Source organism: Octopus sinensis, unplaced genomic scaffold, assembly GCF_006345805.1.
Source record: "Octopus sinensis unplaced genomic scaffold, ASM634580v1 Contig18959, whole genome shotgun sequence".
Classification (NCBI taxonomy): domain Eukaryota; kingdom Metazoa; phylum Mollusca; class Cephalopoda; order Octopoda; family Octopodidae; genus Octopus; species Octopus sinensis.
In genome coordinates this window covers 67,504-92,139 of record NW_021836134.1, presented here as the reverse complement: position 1 = coordinate 92,139, position 24,636 = coordinate 67,504, and the positions used below count along the sequence as shown (strand labels likewise).

At 35.0% G+C, this 24,636-nt stretch overlaps 2 protein-coding genes across 2 annotated transcripts; both read left to right on the top strand.

Moving 5' to 3' along the window:
* Positions 1-3,832: 3,832 nt before the first annotated feature.
* Positions 3,833-4,663, top strand: LOC115231931 (protein ZBED8-like). The gene has a single exon (XM_029801817.1). It carries the CDS (start codon positions 3,833-3,835, stop codon positions 4,661-4,663), a length of 831 nt encoding a protein of 276 aa, XP_029657677.1.
* A 306-nt stretch (positions 4,664-4,969) lies between these two features.
* LOC115231930 (SCAN domain-containing protein 3-like) lies at positions 4,970-5,392 on the top strand. Its single transcript, XM_029801816.1, has one exon. The coding sequence runs from the start codon at positions 4,970-4,972 to the stop codon at positions 5,390-5,392; it is 423 nt and encodes a 140-aa protein (XP_029657676.1).
* The last annotated feature ends 19,244 nt before the right edge of the window (positions 5,393-24,636 follow it).

The following is a 24,636-nucleotide window of genomic DNA, read 5'->3' as shown; positions in this document are numbered from 1 at the left end:
AGAGATGTTGGGACGACCTGTCTTCTATGTCAATTTACCACCACTTGGAAGAAGTCTCTGATCAATCTCGACTTGCATGCCTTAGAAGCGTTTCACAAAAACAATCCGGAGCGTGGCTCAATGCATGTCCTATCCCTTCAGTCGGAAACAAACTGGACGACGAGACATTGCGAATTGCAATCTCCTTGTTTACAAGCGGGCAGCCAGCCCCTAAGCGGGCGTGGCTAAACTGTTGCCCTTGTAATACAACTGGCTGCCTTCTTAATGATGAAGCCGTAAGAATTGGAGTTTGTCTGCGCCTCGGTCTACGCGTTTATGAAAAACACCAATGCCGGTGCGGCGTGTGGACTGACGAGTTTGGATATCACTCCCTCTCATGTCGAAACGGAATTGGACGTTCCTCACGGCATTCCTAACTGAACCAGATCGTCTGTCGATCTCTTCGAACTGCTGGATTCTACACACAATTGGAACCTGGAGGGATTTTCGTAGAGGACGGCAGAAGACCCGATGGGATGACCACATTTTCGTTCCAGAGGGAAAGTGTCTGGTTTGGGACGTCACGTGTGTGAACTCCTTCTCCAATCAGAATATCAAATTATGCATCGAGAATCCTGGAGCCCAGTCTGAACGGGCTGAGAAGAGAAAAGCTGAGAAATACGCTGGAATTGGGAATGGGAGAGTGTTTGTCCCCCTGGCAGTTGAGACGTCAGGAATACAGGGGCCTTCTACTCGGACCCTACTCCAGCGCATTGCCTCATTAATCGAAAGAGTTACCGGCGACCCGTGTGAGCACCGGTATTTAATCGAAAGAATATCGTTATTGTGCGACCAACGTTCGTTTAATCTGTGGACCCTTTGTTGGACCTCCTCGATTCACCTCCTGTTGGACCACGATAGCCACGGTGCCCATCATCCGCAGACGTATGAAATGGACGGTTCAAAGTATCGTCGGTAAATATACGCCAATACCGAATGGGAACTGTTTTCTATAAACGGATAGGCTTCTGAGCACGTTCAGTGTATTAAGAATAGGAAACGCTATTGCTTAAAGCCAAACAAGAGTTTATGTAGTTTCTAAATTCGGAAGCAAAACACACCAAGCGGATCCCGCTTGTCATCCTGACTTCACAATCCTTTTTATCTAACTCAGAAACTTAGCGATCACTAACTCAAATTTTCAAATCAAGAAGGTCCTAACTCCCTACCCTCCCAAAATGTGTAAACGTTGCATTTTGTGGAGACTCATAACAAGCTTCTTTCTTGTATGTACCTGTACACTTGATATACCGATAATGTTATAAGGAATGACTCTATACCTAAGAGCGTGGCTCAATGCATGTCCTATCCCTTCAGTCGGAAACAAACTGGACGACGAGACATTGCGAATTGCGATCTCCTTACTCCTTTGCATGAAGATCTGTCGCCAGCACCGCTGTAGTTGCGGGGCTTCCGTTGACGAATTCGGACGGCATGCTCTCTCATGCAGACGCAGTGCAGGCCGGTTTCCAAGACATCATGCAATGAACCTAATTGTCAAGAACGCTTTGCATGCAGCTGGTTTCCCGGCACAGCTGGAGCCTCCTGGTCTCATCCGCACAGACGGAAAAAGGCCTGATGGGATAACAATTTTTCCGTACACCAACGGGAAGTGCCTTGTTTGGGACTGCGCCTGCACCGACACCTTCTCAGAGACAAACCTGATCGCCTCAGCCTCCTTTCCAGGATATGCTTCACAGAACTACGAAAAAATTAAAAAATTAAAATATTCAGAGCTCAAGGACAGGTTCATAGTGCAACCGATTATTGTGGAGTCATCTGGAGTCTTCGGTCCGGAATCAATCTCTTTCATTAGGAAACTTGGATCCTTGATCTCGGTTCAGACGAAAGATAGAAGGGAGACCGAATGGCTGTTTCAACGCCTTTCAACAACCGTTGTCAGGGGTAATAGCCACGCTATCCTTTCTGCTCTTAAGCAACCTTAATTAACCTATATTTTCTTTTGTCTTTCTTTAACGATTCTAGAATCTGGATTTTAATTATTTATTTTTGTATTTTTAATTTTTTTTAATTTTTTCAGAAATTTATATTTCCCAAATAAAAGAAACATTTTTTTACTCACGGAATTGCAACAAAATAAAAAGTCATTTTAATTTTTGATTATAACAACAAGATGCATAATACTACGAAACAAATTCCTTTTTTTACATTTTTATGGGCTGTGAATATCCAAATACAATATCAGATCTGGATCTTGAAGGAATGAAGGCATATGAGATCGATTCCGCGATATCTGATGCACAAGAAAATGCATACACGAATATAATTATTGCCGGAGAAAAAATGATAAATAAACGAAAATGGAGATACGATGAGGACCCTATAATAGGTGGATCGAAAGTTTTACTGAAACAATTCTTCATACCGATAACGGAAAGGAATTCAAAAATTCTCATATGGAACAACTTTGGGAAAAATATAACATTTCTCATGTTTCTGGACGGCCACGAGCACCATGGATACAGGGACAAGTCGAACGGTATTTTTTGTTGCTTAATCCAGATAGAGGAACAATGCAGGTGGATCCCCTTGGTGCAAACCAAGTGCAAACAAACGCCAGGAACAATGCAGGTGGATCGAGAGGAAATTTTGGATGCTACATCCATTTCCTAAAAGATGTTGTTCGTGATTACAACAATTCTACTCACGATACAACAAAGCAGAGACCCTTCGAAATATTTTTCAACGTGGATCTTTCCAAAAAATACGAAAAAAGGAAATTGGAAGCACTATTAGATTTTGATGGTCAAAATGAAAATGCGGAAATCCAACGGACAAAATAAAATGATAAAGAGGCGAAAGTAGAAATACGACGAAGATGTGATAATTGAGGGAGATCGGGTGATTTTAAGAACTGATTCGGACGCAAATCGACCATAGCTGCCTTTATATGATGGACTAGATACTACACTTTATTATGTCAGAATCTTTAATGGAGATTTGTATGTTCTAGAAGACGATAAAGGGAACATTGTAACTGACCAACATATTTCAAGATTGAAAGAGTGAAAAAGCAACAAAATATCCAATTGGTGATTTGCGAAACAAAGCTGTAGGAGAACTTGCAAAGAATAATCAGATTGAGAATTCCGCTTTTAAATATTGGTATCACAATAATCAGATTGAGAATTCCGCTTTTAAATATTGGTATCAGGACTGCAAATATTACCAATTTTTTGATAAGCCACGAGATCGCAAAAAAAGGAAAACCATTTGATAGACTCAACTAGACTCTAGTCCAGTGATTCTTAACGGGGGCGCTGGCGCCCCCCTGGGGGCGCTGGAACATATTAGGGGGGCGCTGGAATTTTAATTTTTTTTAATTATTATAAATATTTTATTAGTTTTTGTAAATCATTATCACGTGCTTTTCTATTAATTCTAAATTCAAATTGTCTTGTGTGTACGTAAAAAAATTATTCACTGATAATATTTATAAATATTTGTTAATTGTATTTAATATTTTAGAACTTTTTAATAAATATTTTAATTATATTTTATAGATGTCTGATAAAAAAGTAAAACGACGTATATATTCGGATGAATACCTAAAGTTTGGAGTGATACCCTACGACCATAACAATTCACTTCCAATGTGTCTTATGTGTAAAAAGGTCTTTACAAATGAAGGAATGAAGCCTTCAAGAATGCTAAATCATCTTAAGATTTGTCATCCTGACAAACTTGATGCGGATATCAATTATTTTTCTAATCTGAAATATAATTATGAAAATCGTCTTATGATTAATCAACTATTTACAAAAATTCGAAGATGCTTGAAAAAGGCCTATTAGCATCATACAAAATATCGCAATTGATAGCGAAATCAGGAAAACCTCATACTATTGGAGAGTCATTAATATTACCAGCTATCAAAGAAGTGTTAAATTCAATGGTTGATTGTGATTCTGAACAAATAATTTCATCAATTCCTTTGAGTAATAGTTCTGTTTCTTCCAGAATTGATGAAATGGCATTTGATATCGAAGAAACCCTATGTGCATTTTTAAGAACAACAAAATTTTCAATTCAGATTGATGAATCGACATTCAACGATAGTGTTGCACTTTTATTAGTTTACGTACGTTATATTAATCAAAATGATGTAATTCAAGAAGAATTTTTATTTTCTGAACACCTTGAACTCGATACAAGAGGATTAACAATTTTCAAAACTGTTGAACAATATTTTTTGAAACATGAAATACCCCTTAGCAATATTTTTGCTTGTTCAACAGATGGGGCACCTGCGATGGTTGGAGTTCATCGTGGGTTTTTGGCATATATGAAGGAAAAAGTACCGAATATTTTTACAATCCATTGCGTCATTCACAGACAGCATTTAGCTGCGAAAAATTTAAGTGAGAGGCTGAATGAATCACTAAATGTTGTCATATGTGCAATAAATCGTATTAAAATGCACCCATTGAATTCGAGAATATTTCGACATATTTGTGAACAAAACGATGAGCATTATGAACGACTTCTTTTGCATACCCATGTTAGATGGCTTTCAAAAGGAAACTGTTTGTGTCGATTTTTTGAATTGTATGATTCAATCTTAGAATTTTGTCAGTTACATGAGCAGAGAATTTTTAGGTAATTATTCCTTAATCATTTTAGTAAGTTGATTTTATTGAAAGCTGATATAGCTTATCTAGCTGATATTTTTTATAAAATCAACCAAGTAAATATTAGCTTGCAAGGAAACAATATCAATTTAATAAATGTAAAAGGAATTATTATGCCTTTTATTGAAAAATTACAACTTTATGAAAACAATATTAAGAAAAAGATTTTTATTAATTTTCCAAATCTACAAAAATTTGGGGTTATTTTTTGTAATAATATTTATTAGGTCGAAAAATTAACGGATTCTGACTGTGAATGCTTTTGCTTGCATCTAAAAATGTTAAAAGATGACATGAAAATCCGCTTTGAAGATTTAGAAAATTTAAAATTTTTTGATTGGTATATAAATCCATTTGAAACTGAAAACGTTAATTTATCTCAAGAAATAACAGAAAATTTATTAAATCTGAAATATGACTTTGAAGCTAAAGTCATTTTCAACAAATATGGATATCAACAATTCTGGGTTACTCATAGAAAAAAATATCCTTTATTGTGGAATGAAATTGAAACACTTATAATAGCATTTCCTTCAACATATCTAGTTGAAAGAGGATTTAGTGCAGTCTCTAATATTTTGACCAAAAAAAGAAATAAATTACAAATTGTGAATAGAGGAGATTTGAGACTAAGTCTGTCGACTATTGAAGCTGACATAAAACGATTGACAAATTCCCATCAAGCACAAGGCAGTCACTAAAATTTTTTTATATAAAAAAGTTTGGTTTGTGAATACCCTTTTAATTCTAAAAAAATAATAAGTAATATTCGAAAATATTAAAATGAAACAATTGGCGAAAAAATTGCCAAATAAATCTATAATTGAAAAAAAATAAATTAAATAATAGGGGGGCGCTGAAATTTTGAAGCTTCGAAATTGTGTCAAAAGGGGGCGCTGACTTAAAAAAGGTTAAGAACCACTGCTCTAGTCAATAAATCAATAACAAGATTGTTTGAAGTTAATCGATAAACTGACAGATTAACATTAATTGAAGGCCATTGTAACGCACATCGCATAAGTATCATTTGGCCCATGTCAGATATTACATGACTCACCGTTACAAATGAACAAAGGATAACGAAAAACTCGTCAATAGAATAAAAATTTTTAGTGGTTAAAAATGCTATGTTTATAAAAATGAAAAAAATTTCAGGCAATTTTACAAAATTGATGCCCCAAATAGAGTTTATACTGTATATAAAAAAACTTAAGTGGTCGTGGGAAAACGACAAGTATATGAAAAAGTACAAAAAATGATTAAAAATTCAATAAATAAATATTTCAAAAATATTAGCGTTAAAAAATTTCAAAATGAGTAAAAGAAACAAATTATAGGAATAAATTCGAAAAATATCACAAAATGATGAAATTTCAAATAATTTAATCATTAAAAGAAACTGCATCTCGAAATATTCCCACTAAATCAAATTATATAAAAAATTAAGAAAAGGGTTAATTATATACACAGCACCACAAGGTGAATCAACTGCGTGATCACGTGTGAAATAATTTATTAGGTTTACCATTAAAAATAGGATAATTAAACAATAATTAATAAAAAATAAACCATATTCTAATTACAACATTGCCACAGTAATTCTTTAAATTTCCAAATTGAACAACATTACCCCAACTCCGCTTGACCAACTTATTAAGAAAGATGGAAAGGGTTTCTTAGCCATCCAACAAGACCACCTGCCAAAGGACTTTAACAACAAGAAGCACATCACCCCGATACAATTCCTCTCAAAAACTGCTCCCCGCCCGTCCCGCACTTGCGTTGGGTCCAGAGTCCAACATCGGGAAAAGCTGAGAAGGATTTTGAGGATTGTTGGAATCACCTAATTAATTACCCTAATTAACTGTTAGTGATTCTTGGGTTAAATAATAATTCTTTAAATTACGCAAGGAACTAAAGAGTCGAACATTTGGTTCATGTATTTAAAAATATAAGTCTTGAAGCAAATACGATTGGACAACTAATCGAGGATATTGGTTACAACTTATTCGGACAAATTGCAACTTATTCGGACATATTTTCGTCTATGACAAAACTAAACAAAAGATAACCCTAATCGAAGTTGGCATCACTTCCAAGACCGCCTCAAACAAGTCGAAACCGAGAAATTTCATAATATGATATGCTCGCAAACGAACTTTCAATACTTTATGATGCAAAGGTAAAGATTATCCCGATTGTCTTGACGTGGGATGGCGTTGCTTCGAGATATTTCAAATTAAATAGTCTAGTAACTAGACTTCTTGTTTAAAAAGTGTAATTTCCACCACATCGAATGTTGATATGAGTCGTTATAAAGTGAAAATAACAGGATCACAGTTTGAGACACGTTTTGAAATTTTTCGTGAACCTGAAAAAGAAGCATCGCAAACTGAAAATGCTTTCGCTGTTCTTCTACTCCTCTGTACATCGAGGCCCCGACTCTTCCCAAAATACCTAAGGACCGGTCTTGTTCCAAGGCTCGTGAATTTCTTGTACTTTTGTCTTGTTTCCGGAAATCGAAGGCTATCCCGTCAGGCATTCCTAAATCGGCCAGGATCCAAGTGGCTAATTCCCTAGCTCTGGCTATTGAGCGGGCTCTGGCCTCGAATTCTTGGTGCGACTGGTTCAAGTTTCTTTCATTTATCCCTGTCTGTCTGGGGAGCCCTTTAAACGGCACTCCTCGTGGTGACCACTTGTCTGGCCCGCAGAGCCAAAAATCTGAAAAGGAAAGGTTCAGAAGATTATCTAAAAAATTTATTTTCGAAGATGATCTTACATTCATTGTGGTAATCTCCGTTGTATAAAATTCTAGATAAACAAAATGTGGTAATCTCCGGGCTGACGGACAACTCGGCTAGGAAGAAATGTATACTTGGGGTATTAAAATTTGTATTTCAATAGTTTTCTTTTTCTTTTGTTTTTTCATTTTTGAGGGTTGGGTTTAAAAGCATGAATAAAATAATTTTTACGATTTTTTAGAACTAACTAATAATAAAAAAATTTTAGAATAACATGAATTTTTATATCAATCTATGTTAGACTTGCCGTCTTAAGTAAGCATCATTTTATAATTTGCCCCCAGCGCGATAGGGGATAAAAAAACTTTATAATTAATCATCATCCAGAAGATGATAACTCAATCAAACTTCTCGAGGCTAAAGCTGAACTGCAGAAAAAAGCAGCCGAGTCAATGGATAGGCCACTAAATGTTGTTGTTAATACAGTAGCGGCCTATTCAGCAGAAGTTAAAGGGAATCTCCCAAAGACACAATCAATGGCTAAGACTGTGACTCGAGTCATAAACAGAAGCATGCAAGTAACAGCTGTTACGAGATCTGATATTCCTGATGGCTGTAAAAAGAACAAACGTGGTGAAACGTTTTTTTGCAAAGATTCTGGAATCAATGACGTTAACCGACACGTCATTTTTGCTTCTGATTTTCAGCTTTGTTTTCTAAAAAAGTCGAAAATTTGGATTGTTGATGGAACATTTAAAAGTGTCCCAAATCATTTTCAACAATTGGTGACGATATTTGTCAAATATTTGGGTAGTTACTGGCCTTGTGTATTCGGGATTTTGGCGAATAAAACGCAAGAGTGCTATACGCACTTTTTTAATGAGGTCAAAACCATAACTGACAGTGACCCAGAACATATTGTTTTGGACTTTGAAAAGGGGCTAATTAACTCTTCGGCTGCAGTTTTTACTTCGGCTAGGGTGTCGGGGTGCAACTTTCATCTTGGGCAAATGATTTGGAGGAGAGTCCAAGCCGAGGGACTTTGTGTACAATACAAAGATAAGGAGTGGCAACACCAGAGTATCAGAGATTGCTTTTCTCTGGCTTTTATTGATGAGAAGGATGTTCTTTTCCAATTCGAAAAAATCTGCTTTAATTATGCAGAAATGACCGAAAAGGATACAAAGCTAGCTGTTTCCCCCTGCTCAATCTGCAACATGGTCAACAAAAGAAAGAAGGGCCGTCTCTGCTCATCGTGTTATCGGTTCTTTCATCTTTCTTGTGTCTCCCTTTCCCGCCGCACTTCGGAACGTATCCCATCTTGGGTCTGTCCCGCTGCTTGTCTTTCCGGCACCCCATTGACATTTAGTTTAGTATACTTCAATTAAATAGTCTAGTAACTAGACTTCTTGTTTAAAAAGTGTAATTTCCACCACATCGAATGTTGATATGAGTCGTTATTAGGTTCCTAACATCCATTTTCAATTATTCAATCAACAACAACGTGATTCCGTCAATTTAGAAACAGAAGAAAGAAATTTCTCGTGAAAACCTATGGACTAGATACTACGCTTTATTATGTCAGAACCGTTAATGGAGATTTGTATGTTCTAGAAGACGATAAAGGGAACATTGTAACTGACGTACATATTTCAAGATTGAAAGAATGAAAATGCAAAAAAATATCCAATTGGTGATTTGCGAAACAAAGCTGTAGAAGAACTTGCAAAGAATAATCAGATTGAGAATTCCGCCTTTAAATATTGGTATCACAATACCAGGACTGCAAATATTATCAGTTTTTTGATAAGCCAAGAGATCGCAAAGAAGGGAAAACCATTTGATAGACTCAGACTCAACTAGATTCTAGCTGATAAATCAATAATAAGATTGTTTGAAGTTTATCGATAAATTGAGAGATTAACATTAATTGGAGGTGCATCGCATACGTATCATTTGGCCCATGTCACATATTATGTCGCGTCTCATGGTGGTTACGCATCCCATGCTGGCTACATGTCACCTGTCAATCAATCATTTTTACGAGGTCATTGGCCGTCAGATGTCATAATTAATGTGGTTTAATCATTCGTTACTCGTGTGGGCATATTTAATATTTTTAGCGTTATTATTCAATTCTTCAAACTTGTCCGCATTCGCTCGTGGACGCATTTTCTCCGCCCATCTGCTTCCTTTTTCCAAAAAAGACGGCGGAGTTCGTCCTATCGCCGTCGGATACATTTTCCGACGCCTGGCTTCAAAGCTCGCCTGCTGGTCGGTCTCCCCGAAACTTGCAAAAGCTTTCCTCCCGTTACAGCTAGAAGTTGGGGTTCCCTCAGGCTGCGAGGCAGCGGTGCATGCCGCCAGACGCTTTGTGACCGAGAGTTTACATCCCCGAATTCTAGTCAAACTAGACATTACCAACGCATTTAACAGTGTCCGCCGCGACTCTGTGCTGGAATCTTGCTTTCTTCGTTGCCCATCCATTTATCGGTTCGAGCACCAAAGGCTCTCCTACTCTTCTTATCTCCGGCTCTTCTACCATTATTTCCGCCACCGGTGTACAACAGGGCGATCCTCTCGGCCCTCTCCTTTTTTCGCTGGCCATCGATGAAGCGGTCCGCTCGTGCACTTCTGAGCTCAACGTCTGGTACCTCGACGACGCCTCCATTGGAGGCCCGGCCGATAGTGTTGTAAATGACCTGAACAATGTGGCTCCGATACTGGCTTCTATAGGCCTTACCGTCAACCCACAAAAATCAGAGATTTTCAATATTGGATACGACCATGCACTCTTTACTCTGGAAATCCAGCCCCTGTTCGACCATCATCGACCAGCCATACGCACCGTTCTGCCCCAAAAACTTACTCTTCTCGGTACGCCTCTATTCTCGTCCGGAATCCCATCTTCCCTCCGCGCTAAACTTCTTAATATGGAAAAATCATTCGACACTCTTAAATCCATCGACGCCCATGTGGCTTTCTTTCTACTGAAGAACTTTCTTGCCTTTCCTCGTTTGGAGTACGCACTTCTCCCTGTTTCCGATTCCCGGATGCAGTCGGAGAATTCGATTCGCTGCTCATGAATACTCTCGTTCAAATCTCAAACGTACATTTTGACGAAATGGGCTGGAAACAGGCTATCCTGCCTATCAGGCACGGGGGTCTCGGATTCCAATCAAGGTCACTAAGCTAAATCTCCGGATTATAAAGACTCTTTAGCATTATCTTAATAGGCTGTTAAAAAAATTAGACAGGTTTTTGCCGTGGCGACAGAGATTTTTTTGTTTATACTATATTACAAATTTTTAAAGTTTTTTTTTGTTTGTTTTATTTTTTTGTTTTTAAATTATTTATTTTTATTTGTTTTTTTTTTTATTTTTTTTGTTATTTTTTAAAAATTCAACCGGATTGAATTTTTAAACTACTTTGATCCCTCTGGAATGCCGAATCATCTTTTAAAGTTAAAGAAGGAAAAGAAAATGAAATGACAGTTGACAACAGGTGGGTGGTGCCTTATAATCCACTGTTATGTAAGATTTTTGATGCTCATATTAATGTTGAATTTTGTAATTCTATTAGATCAATTAAATATAGAACAGAGGGAACATATAAAACAAAAAAATTTAAAAAATAAAAAAAGAAATAAATAAAAATTAAAATAAAAAAAACAAAAAAAATTAAAATAAAAAAAAAAAAAAATAAAAAAATACAGACAAAGAAATTAAAAATTAAAAAAAAATAAAAAAAACAAAAAAATTAAAAAAAAAAAAATACAAAAAAAATAAATAATTAAAAACAAAAAAAAGAAAAATATAAAAAACAAGGCCCAGGGACAGTCATTAAAGGTAGTTGGGTTATTTTTAGAGAGTGAGTGCTTTTCACATGGACAGCTGTATGTGGGATGCTCGAGGGTAGGCAGAAGAGAAAATTTATTCATATATGCCAAGGAAGGACGGACGACAAACATCGTTTATCAACAGGCGATAGAATAGGTTACATTAAACCAGGTAGTTTTATACATCTACATCAGTGATTCTTAACGGGGGCGCTGGCGCCCCCCTGGGGGCGCTGGAACATATTAGGGGGGCGCTGGAATTTTAATTTTTTTTAATTATTATAAATATTTTATTAGTTTTTGTAAATCATTATCACGTGCTTTTCTATTAATTCTAAATTCAAATTGTCTTGTGTGTACGTAAAAAAATTATTCACTGATAATATTTATAAATATTTGTTAATTGTATTTAATATTTTAGAACTTTTTAATAAATATTTAATTATATTTATAGATGTCTGATAAAAAAGTAAAACGACGTATATATTCGGATGAATACCTAAAGTTTGGAGTGATACCCTACGACCATAACAATTCACTTCCAATGTGTCTTATGTGTAAAAAGGTCTTTACAAATGAAGGAATGAAGCCTTCAAGAATGCTAAATCATCTTAAGATTTGTCATCCTGACAAACTTGATGCGGATATCAATTATTTTTCTAATCTGAAATATAATTATGAAAATCGTCTTATGATTAATCAACTATTTACAAAAAATTCGAAGATGCTTGAAAAAGGCCTATTAGCATCATACAAAATATCGCAATTGATAGCGAAATCAGGAAAACCTCATACTATTGGAGAGTCATTAATATTACCAGCTATCAAAGAAGTGTTAAATTCAATGGTTGATTGTGATTCTGAACAAATAATTTCATCAATTCCTTTGAGTAATAGTTCTGTTTCTTCCAGAATTGATGAAATGGCATTTGATATCGAAGAAACCCTATGTGCATTTTTAAGAACAACAAAATTTTCAATTCAGATTGATGAATCGACATTCAACGATAGTGTTGCACTTTTATTAGTTTACGTACGTTATATTAATCAAAATGATGTAATTCAAGAAGAATTTTTATTTTCTGAACACCTTGAACTCGATACAAGAGGATTAACAATTTTCAAAACTGTTGAACAATATTTTTTGAAACATGAAATACCCTTAGCAATATTTTTGCTTGTTCAACAGATGGGGCACCTGCGATGGTTGGAGTTCATCGTGGGTTTTTGGCATATATGAAGGAAAAAGTACCGAATATTTTACAATCCATTGCGTCATTCACAGACAGCATTTAGCTGCGAAAAATTTAAGTGAGAGGCTGAATGAATCACTAAATGTTGTCATATGTGCAATAAATCGTATTAAAATGCACCCATTGAATTCGAGAATATTTCGACATATTTGTGAACAAAACGATGAGCATTATGAACGACTTCTTTTGCATACCCATGTTAGATGGCTTTCAAAAGGAAACTGTTTGTGTCGATTTTTTGAATTGTATGATTCAATCTTAGAATTTTGTCAGTTACATGAGCAGAGAATTTTTAGGTAATTATTCCTTAATCATTTTAGTAAGTTGATTTTATTGAAAGCTGATATAGCTTATCTAGCTGATATTTTTTATAAAATCAACCAAGTAAATATTAGCTTGCAAGGAAACAATATCAATTTAATAAATGTAAAAGGAATTATTATGCCTTTTATTGAAAAATTACAACTTTATGAAAACAATATTAAGAAAAAGATTTTTATTAATTTTCCAAATCTACAAAAATTTGGGGTTATTTTTTGTAATAATATTTATTAGGTCGAAAAATTAACGGATTCTGACTGTGAATGCTTTTGCTTGCATCTAAAAATGTTAAAAGATGACATGAAAATCCGCTTTGAAGATTTAGAAAATTTAAAATTTTTTGATTGGTATATAAATCCATTTGAAACTGAAAACGTTAATTTATCTCAAGAAATAACAGAAAATTTATTAAATCTGAAATATGACTTTGAAGCTAAAGTCATTTTCAACAAATATGGATATCAACAATTCTGGGTTACTCATAGAAAAAATATCCTTTATTGTGGAATGAAATTGAAACACTTATAATAGCATTTCCTTCAACATATCTAGTTGAAAGAGGATTTAGTGCAGTCTCTAATATTTTGACCAAAAAAAGAAATAAATTACAAATTGTGAATAGAGGAGATTTGAGACTAAGTCTGTCGACTATTGAAGCTGACATAAAACGATTGACAAATTCCCATCAAGCACAAGGCAGTCACTAAAATTTTTTTATATAAAAAAGTTTGGTTTGTGAATACCCTTTTTAATTCTAAAAAAATAATAAGTAATATTCGAAAATATTAAAATGAAACAATTGGCGAAAAAATTGCCAAATAAATCTATAATTGAAAAAAAATAAATTAAATAATAGGGGGGCGCTGAAATTTTGAAGCTTCGAAATTGTGTCAAAAGGGGGCGCTGACTTAAAAAAGGTTAAGAACCACTGATCTACATAAACTTATAGTTGTTTGATGAAACAGGCCCTCCGCAGGAGCTAGGTCGCGGTGAGCGAAGCGAGCTGTCGAGCTAGTAAGTTTATAAATTAACTAAAAAATCCACTAAATTTATTGTCATTGATGACTGCTTATACCTCAAAGACGAAAGATTTCAAAAGCACAAACTAGTTATTTGCATGCATAATGAGAGTGAGATGCAAACTATTGCAGATTCTATTCACCGGAATAGCCATTCTGGAATTCGTAAACTGCAACAGGAATGTCTACACTCCTATTTTACAATAAGCGTAAATTATCGAACGAGTCGTCAAAGAGTACTCAATATGCAAGTTTTCCATTCCACTTAAAGTATAAAATAAAAAACTTATATAGCAGGTTTCAGATTCTAAGTACCATGCGATTGCCAAAAAACCAAATGAACGATTCCAAGCAGACCTAAAAGACGTTAAAAAATTTAACGATTCGAACGTGGCTACAAATGGATATTTACCGTCATTGACGTTTACAGTAAGTATGCCATTTGTAAAGGTGTTAAAATACATCTGCAATAAGTATATTTATGTTTTATATTGGAATTTAGATATTTGTGAGGCAAGTTAAAAAACGTAGACGCTTTATTTTAATAAATTTTTATTGTTGAAACGATTATTGATTAGAAATCAATGCAATTAAATTAATTATTAAATTTGACAGTCACCGACAGGCATTATTATTTATTGACAGGTGACATGTACTACCATGGGATGGGTAGCTCGTGTGGGACGCGACATATTACATGACTCACCGTTACAAATGAACAAAGGATAACGAAAAACTCGTCAATAGAATAAAAATTTTTAGTACTTAAAATGCTATGTTTATAAAAAAAATGAAAAAAATTTCAGGCAATTTTACAAAATTGATGCCCAAATAGAGTTTATACTGTATATAAAAAACTTAAGTGGTCGTGGGAAAACGACAAGTATATGAAAAATTACAAAAAATGATTAAAAATTCAATAAATAAATATTTCAAAAAATATTAGCGTTACAGAAATTTCAAAATGGGTAAAAGAAACAAATTATAGGAATAAATTCGAAAAATATCACAAAATGATGAAATTTCAAATAATTTAATCATTAAAAGAAACTGCATCTCGAAATATTCCAACTAAATCCAATAATATAAAAAATTAAGAAAAGAGTTAATTATATACACAGCACCACAAGGTGAATCAACTGCGTGCTCAAATGTGGAATAATTTTTTAGGTTTACCATTAAAAATTGAGATAATTAAACAATAATTAATAAAAAATAAACCATATTCTAATTAAAACATTGCCACAGTAATTCTACGAATTACGCGAGGAACTGCAGAGTCAGACACTTGGTTAATGTACTTATTGTATTAACATGGGATGGGCTGGTTACTCAAAAATTTCTACAATCTGCAAGTTTTAATCGATGAGGCCTTTTTGGGAGGTTATCACAATCTCTATAAGCAGATTGTGCTCCTCATGTCCGCCTCGTTAGTCTGGACTTTAGTATTTGTATTTATTGTTGTATCGATACGAATCTTCACAGAGTAATTTGCACTCTTCGACGGGAGAATTTTTTCCATGAGTTAACAACCCGCAAGCATAATTAACATCAACTTCAGTATTCTTTATGCATTGGAACAAAATAGATTGGAAACGCTTGTTTTCGATATTTTCCCAATAAATATTCGCGTTGAATTTTCGGCAGGTCCGATACTGTCTATTCATTTACAATTTCATTGTATTCTCAGAATAAGAATTCCACGGTAGTGGCCATATGTGTTTTCTTTAGATTAATGGACGCAGAATTCTTGTTCTTTTTAGGCAGTAGTTTGCTTTATGTTTCAAATCACCATAAAATTGAAGAAGCATCCTTTCCGCTTTATTGCTAACTGACTCCAGATCACTTCCAAATTCCTTTCTTGAAAGATAAAGTTTTTTTTGCCTGATATTTCTGTCCATAAAACTCGACCGATATTCTTATCAATCTGACCAAACTCTCATGGCTCAAAGACCCTATTCATCGAGCCCATCAAGTAAGCAAGTTTTCATAGACAGACTTGAAATTCGTCGTAAATTTTTAAACGTTTTTTTCCAATTCAGCTATGTCAAAAAAGATTCAACTTTCTCTATCATCATTTCCATTACGCCATTGTAATTGGAAAATAGCTTTATATAGTCCATAAATAGAAGGTGGTTAGTAGCATATGCGGGTTCCCCCTGCCTGAGTCTCCCGTCATTACTTTCGGGAATTTTCCGTTGATCATTCGGCTTAGATGGTCCATTAACAACACAAAGATAAGAGATGAGAGAAAATCTCCTTGCAGTATACCTCTATTGATTTTAACTATACCATTTACAACTCTATTTTGCATGTACGAAATTTAATTTGCGGTCAGTAAACTCATTTCTGCAATTAAGAAATGATTTTTGCGGTTAAGAAAGTCAATTTTGCAATCAAGAAAATTAATTTGCGGTCATGAAAATCGGTTTGCAAGTGGGAAATTTAATTTGCGGCTAGGAAAAACCAATCTTGCAAGTAGGAATTTTTTTTTTTTTTGAAAGCAAGAAATAAATTAAAGATAGCTAAGTTAATTAAAGGCCTCACGAGACACCCGACCAGCCTCGCGAATGGCGAAGCCGTTCCCTCGGATCACAGCAATCGACAGACGTTCCATTACTTTAGCAAGTAGGAAATATTACTTTAGCAAGTAGGAAATTTAATTTTGCAAATTCATTTTGTATAACCTCGACGCAACATTAATGCGTTTAAACAATATACAGTAAACCAAAATAAAAAACGAACACTACATTTTTCCTAAAATTTCCAAGAAACGAATCAAAAAAAATATCTAAATAGAATTTTAACAATATATAAACAATAACTAATATTTTTATTTTTGCAAAAAAAATATATTTACCGCCTTTTTACAACAGAAGTATAATCTGAACCAAAATAAAAAACGAACAAAATTTTTTATTTGTAAATGTTATTAAATATATGATTTTTTTTAGAAAATTATTAATATTTGGGACGCTATAATAACTTATTATGGCCAGACAATTGAGTTTTGAAGAAAAGGGAACATTATCGGTATTTACAAATGCGGAAAGACGTATCGCGAAATACAACGTATAACTAAAAGATGGTTGTAAAAGATCACTTGATACCATATCGAAAACAATTCGAAAATATAAACAAAATATTCCATGCTCAAGAAATATGGTTTTGGTCGTCCCGGCTCCTAAATGAACATGATTTAAAAAAAATCAATAAGGCAAGGATTGAAGATCCAAAATTTAATTGCGTAAAATATGCGAAGGCACTGAAAGAAGAAACTGGGAAAAATGTAACACCTGAAAACAATCAGAAATACACTAAAACAAAGAGGTTTCAAAGCATTTCCGCCGACTAAAAGACCACATCTTACTAAAAAACACAAAGAACGAAGAATGGAAATCTGTCAAAGATGGAATATGCTATTGGAATTACGTTATATTCAGCGACGAATGAAAATTCAACTTAGTAAACAACGACGGACGAAGATTTGTATAAAGACAACAATCCGAAAAGTTTGTTTCACGCAATATTACTGAAACCGTAAAATTTGGAAAAGGAAGTGTGATGATATGTGGTGCATTTACGTCTGAATATTTTAGTAATCTGGTTTGGATAAAAAAAATAATGAATGAATCATTGTATGTTAACATTTTGGCAAACAATTTTTTGCCATTTCTGGAAAAAATAGGATTATTGATCCAATTTTTCAACAGGACAACGACCTAAAACACACATGTGTGTTTGCAAAAATATTCTTTGAGACTAATAATATCGAATTGCTACCTTGCCCAGCGCAAAGCCCGGATCTTAACCCCATTGAACACTTATGGAGCTATATGAAGGCAAAATAAGGGGAAATCGTATTCCAAAAAAGAGGAACTCGAAAGTTCGCGGTGGGAGAGGGCCTGCCGAAGGGTGGACCCTCGCTTTCCGGACTTCTGGAAGCAGTTGAAGAGCCTGTCGGGGAGAAGGGGGGCTAAGTCAGTGCGCCTTAAACGCTCTGATGGAACCCTCGCTTCGGACCCGGTTGAGGTGGTTGAAATACTTTCAGCCCATCTCAATGACATCTCGGGAACTGACGGAAGTCAGTTCGTAGAGACATCGTCCTTTGATACTGTCCAGCAGATATTGTCGTGGGACAAGCGCTGCCAGCTGGATATATCAATGGACGATGCAGGCGAAATTACTGAAGCGGAGATTCTGGCAGCAATCTCCCGAAGTAAGAACACCGCGGCGGGCTTGGATCGGATCCCGATGGCCATCTTTAAGAAGGCCCCGCCGCGGTTAATCACTGCGCTAAAGGTTTTATTTAACGGGAGCTTGCGACTTGGGATGATTCCTTCCAGGTGGAAAGTAGCTGAGGTGATCCTTATCGGAAAACCCGGAAGCCACATGATGTCCCCGGGGGATATAGGCCCATTTCCTTGCTCCCCGCGATATCTAAAATCCTAGAAAGAATTATGCACCAAAGGCTCCTGGAGGGGCTGATGGTGGCAGACGCCCTCCCTGAGTTCCAATGGGGCTTCAGGGAGGGCCGCTCATGCGGGGACTGCCTTCACAAGGTGTCGTCTAGTATAAAGAGCGCCCTCCAGAAAAGGGAATGCGGTATTTTAGTTAGTCTCGACATTGAAAAGGCCTTCGACTCGGTGTGGCACGACGGCCTCCGGAGTTCCCTTGCCACGTGCGGGGTTTCTCCGTGTCTAAGGCGCTGGCTGTCGGGGTTTCTTGAATCTCGCAGACAGGTCGTGCGGCATCAGGGGGTCTTTTCTAAAGTCGCAACAGTCCTTCGCGGGGTCCCTCAGGGCTCTGTGCTCAGTCCGACACTATTCAATGTGTTTATGGCCACTGCGCCTATGCCAGTCAATGCTCGTACTGAAATGGTAATCTATGCAGACGACATTATCCTCTGGGATCACTCAATGAAACCGGAGTGTGCGTGTCGTAGGCTTCAGGTTGCTGTGGATGGACTTGCAAACTGGTGTGGGAGTAGGGGTCTGAGAATGTGCGCGGACAAGTGCAGTGTCCTAAAGTCTGTAAAAGGACGAGGGGTTACACTAATTTTGTTCCTAGGTTATTGCTGAGCGGGTCAGCAATCGCTGCAGTTGATCGGATGACTTATTTGGGCGTGCTCTTTAAGCCGTCCGGTAAGTTTGATGATCACATTGCACGTACGAAAATGCGTGCAATGCAGCGATTAGGTGCGTTGCGTGCTTTCCGCTTGAGCAGAGGTGCCTGGTTCCGCGTGTTTAACGCCATGGTGTTACCCGTCTTGACCTATGGCGTCCACGCTTGTACCTCTATGAGGACAGGGATAAGCATGTTGACGTGCTTAAAAAAGTAAGAAGACGAGCCATAAGGCTAGCCTATGGCTTAGGATTCCGGACTGAGCTCTCCGACGCCCAGGAATCATCCCTCAAAGGCCTCTCTGAGGTCCTAGAGAAGATTATTTCTGGATGGCAGGTAAGGCGGTAAGTCTTAACTTGTGGTTGTGTGTAGGGAGGCGTGTGTGTGATGGAGACTGAAAAGGCAGCGATGCCGAAGGTCTACTTAGTTAGTTTTTAACTGCCTCCCTTAACTAATAAATTTTTCTTAATAGGCTGTTAAAAAAATTAGACAGGTTTTTGCCGTGGCGACAGAGATTTTTTTGTTTATACTATATTACAAATTTTTAAAGTTTTTTTTTGTTTGTTTTATTTTTTTGTTTTTAAATTATTTATTTTTATTTGTTTTTTTTTATTTTTTTTGTTATTTTCTAAAAATTCAACCGGATTGAATTTTTAAACTACTTTGATCCCTCTGGAATGCCGAATCATCTTTTTAAAGTTAAAGAAGGAAAAGAAAATGAAATGACAGTTGACAACAGGTGGGTGGTGCCTTATAATCCACTGTTATGTAAGATTTTTGATGCTCATATTAATGTTGAATTTTGTAATTATATTAGATCAATTAAATATAGAACAGAGGGAACATATAAAACAAAAAAATTTAAAAAATAAAAAAAGAAATAAATAAAAATTAAAATAAAAAAACAAAAAAATTAAAATAAAAACAAAAAAAATAAAAAAATACAGACAAAGAAATTAAAAATTAAAAAAAATACAAAAAAAACAAAAAAAAAATAATTAAAAACAAAAAAAATATAAAAAACAAGGCCCAGGGACAGTCATTAAAGGTAGTTGGGTTATTTTTAGAGAGTGAGTGCTTTTCACATGGACAGCTGTATGTGGGATGCTCGAGGGTAGGCAGAAGAGAAAATTTATTCATATATGCCAAGGAAGGACGGACGACAAACATCGTTTATCAACAGGCGATAGAATAGGGTTACATTAAACCAGGTAGTTTTATACATCTACATAAACTTATAGTTGTTTGATGAAACAGGCCCTCCGCAGGAGCTAGGTCGCGGTGAGCGAAGCGAGCTGTCGAGCTAGTAAGTTTATAAATTAACTAAAAAATCCACTAAATTTATTGTCATTGATGACTGCTTATACCTCAAAGACGAAAGATTTCAAAAGCACAAACTAGTTATTTGCATGCATAATGAGAGTGAGATGCAAACTATTGCAGATTCTATTCACCGGAATAGCCATTCTGGAATTCGTAAACTGCAACAGGAATGTCTACACTCCTATTTTACAATAAAGCGTAAAATTATCGAACGAGTCGTCAAAGAGTACTCAATATGCAAGTTTTCCATTCCACTTAAAGTATAAAATAAAAAACTTATATAGCAGGTTTCAGATTCTAAGTACCATGCGATTGCCAAAAGACCAAATGAACGATTCCAAGCAGACCTAAAAGACGTTAAAAAATTTAACGATTCGAACGTGGCTACAAATGGATATTTACCGTCATTGACGTTTACAGTAAGTATGCCATTTGTAAAGGTGTTAAAAATACATCTGCAATAAGTATATTTATGTTTTATATTGGAATTTAGATATTTGTGAGGCAAGTTAAAAAAACGTAGACGCTTTATTTTAATAAATTTTTATTGTTGAAACGATTATTGATTAGAAATCAATGCAATTAAATTAATTATTAAATTTGACAGTCACCGACAGGCATTATTATTTATTGACAGGTGACATGTAACTACCATGGGATGGGTAGCTCGTGTGGGACGCGACATATTACATGACTCACCGTTACAAATGAACAAAGGATAACGAAAAACTCGTCAATAGAATAAAAATTTTTAGTACTTAAAAATGCCATGTTTATAAAAAAAATGAAAAAAATTTCAGGCAATTTTACAAAATTGATTCCCCAAATAGAGTTTATACTGTATATAAAAAAACTTAAGTGGTCGTGGGAAAACGACAAGTATATGAAAAAGTACAAAAAATGATTAAAAATTCAATAAATAAATATTTCAAAAAATATTAGCGTTACAGAAATTTCAAAATGAGTAAAAGAAACAAATTATAGGAATAAATTCGAAAAATATCACAAAATGATGAAATTTCAAATAATTTAATCATTAAAAGAAACTGCATCTCGAAATATTCCCACTAAATCAAATTATATAAAAAATTAAGAAAAGGGTTAACTATATACACAGCAGCACAAGGTGAATCAACTGCGTGCTCACATGTGAAATAATTTATTAGGTTTACCATTAAAAATTGAGATAATTAAACAATAATTAATAAAAAATAAACCATATTCTAATTAAAACATTGCCACAGTAATTCTGCGAATTACGCGAGGAACTGCAGAGTCAGACACTTGGTTAATGTACTTATTGTATTAACATGGGATGGGCTGGTTACTCAAAAATTTCTACAATCTGCAAGTTTTAATCGATGAGGCCTTTTTGGGAGGTTATCACAATCTCTATAAGCAGATTGTGCTCCTCATGTCCGCCTCGTTAGTCTGGACTTTAGTATTTGAATTTATTGTTGTATCGATACGAATCTTCACAGAGTAATTTGCACTCTTCGACGGGGGAATTGTTTCCATGGGTTAACAACCCGCAAGCATAATTAACATCAACTTCAGTATTCTTTATGCATTGGAACAAAATAGATTGGAAACGCTTGTTTTCGATATTTTCCCAATAAATATTCGCGTTGAATTTTCGGCAGGTCCGATACTGTCTATTCATTTACAGTTTCATTGTATTCTCAGGATAAGAATTCCACGGTAGTGGCCATATGTATTTTCTTTAAATTAATGGACGCAGAATTCCTGTTCTTTTTAGGCAGTAGTTTGTTTTATGTTTCAAATCACCATAAAATTGAAGAAGCATCCTTTCCGCTTTATTGCTAACTGACTCCAGGTCACTCCCAAATTCCTTTCTTGAAAGATAAAGTTTTTTTGGCCGGATATTTTTGTCCATAAAACTCGACCGATATTCTTATCAATCTGACCAAACTCTCATGGCTCAAAGACCCTATTCATCGAGCCCATCAAGTAAGCAAGTTTTCATAGACAGACTTGAAATTCGTCGTAAATTTTTAAACGTTTTTTTTCCAATTCAGCTATGTCAAAAAAGATTCAACTTTCTCTATCATCATTTCCATTACGCCATTGTAATTGGAAAATAGCTTTATATAGTCCATAATAGAAGGTGGTTAGTAGCATATGCGGGTTCCCCCTGCCTGAGTCTCCCGTCATTACTTTCGGGAATTTTCCGTTGATCATTCGGCTTAGATGGTCCATTAACAACACAAAGATAAGAGATGAGAGAAAATCTCCTTGCAGTATACCTCTATTGATTTTAACTATACCATTTACAACTCTATTTTGCATGTACGAAATTTAATTTGCGGTCAGTAAACTCATTTCTGCAATTAGAAATGATTTTGCGGTTAAGAAAGTCAATTTTGCAATCAAGAAAATTAATTTGCGGTCATGAAAATCGGTTTGCAAGTGGGAAATTTAATTTGCGGCTAGGAAAAACCAATCTTGCAAGTAGGAATTTTTTTTTTTTTGAAAGCAAGAAATAAATTAAAGATAGCTAAGTTAATTAAAGGCCTCACGAGACACCCGACCAGCCTCGCGAATGGCGAAGCCGTTCCCTCGGATCACAGCAATCGACAGACGTTCCATTACTTTAGCAAGTAGGAAATATTACTTTAGCAAGTAGGAAATTTTTAATTTTGCAAATTCATTTTGTATAACCTCGACGCAACATTTAATGCGTTTAAACAATATACAGTAAACCCAAAAAAAAACGAACACTACATTTTTCCTAAAATTTCCAAGAAACGAATCAAAAAAAATATCTAAATAGATTTTAACAAATACATATAAACCTCCATTTGGGGCAGACCTCTGGCTTGGGGAACCTCTATTTTTGGGGAAACCTCTATTTTGGGTAGTTTGAAAAGGATATAATTTTTAGCGGTAATTTCCAAATTTAGAAATTACCGGAACCTCTAAGTGGGGCACAGGATTTTTAATTTATATACATATTTGCTATTAAAATTAAAATTAATTATAAAATTTCATTTGAAAGCCTCGTGTAATTTTTGTATTCTTGTTGTTATGGCTCGTAAGCTTAGTCTTGAGTTAAAAAGATCAATTGCCAAGGAATTAAGTGAAAATAAACATCTTACTGAAGCGAGATTTGTAGAAACCTCAAGAAACCTTAAAAATACACCTCATTATTCAACCGTTAGACATGGGTATTATTAAATCTTTCAGTCCAATTATCTTAACGCTTTATTGGATTTTACTCTTTATTTTGAGGACGTTGAGTTACAAATTGTTAATTTAAAAAAAATAAATCTTCGTCATGTCATAATAATTGTTGGAAAAACATGGCAAAATTTAAATCCTGAAACAATAACGAATTGTTGGGAAACAATTAATAACTGTCGGCAAACAGATTCCTAGTTCAAATTTTTTAGTTAACAGTGAGAAAGAAAATTTGGACACGATAATTGCAGACGTAATTGCTGAAAATGAAGAAGAAATAATGATGAGTCAATATATGACCAAACTGAATGCAACGTTCACACTTGGACACGATAACAGCAATGAATAACCTTGAAGAGAATATTCACCGTTTGTTTCCCGATGCTTTAAAAAAAGACTATTACAATTTCAGAAAAATATTGGGCATACATATGAAGAAATCTGCAACAGGAAACAAAATAACAGATTATTTTCGTGTGTAATAGATAAAAATTTTTTCTACTTGAAAAATACTCTAATTATCAATAAAATTAGTGGAAACATTTTTAAATGTTCTTAAAAATACTTTATTTATTTATAAATTATGAAAAATATGCTAAAACTATTAAAATTTTTATAAAAATAAAGAAAATTTCAGACCTCCATTTTTGGGGAAACCTCTATTTTTGGGGCAATTTTTCAAAATTGATGCCCCAAATGGAGGTTATACGTATAATCAATAACTAATATTTTTTTTTTGCAAAAAAATATATTTAAACTGATTTACCGCCTTTTTTACGGCAAAAAGTATAATCTGAACCAAATACAAAACGAACAAAATTTTATTTTATTTAGTATGCCCACCACGTGTCGCAATTACAGACAATATTCGTTCACTCATAGTTCCTACCAATGATTTTGCATAATCCACTCCTATCTCATTCCAAATTTTTGTAATTCTTCAAAAAGTTCCTCTTTTTTGGAATACGATTTCCCCATTTTTTTGCCTTCATATAGCTCCATAAGTGTTCAATGGGGTTAAGATCCGGGCTTTGCGCTGGGCAAGGTAGCAATTCGATATTATTAGTCTCAAGAATATTTTTGCAAACACACATGTGTGTTTTGGTCGTTGTCCTGTTGAAAAAT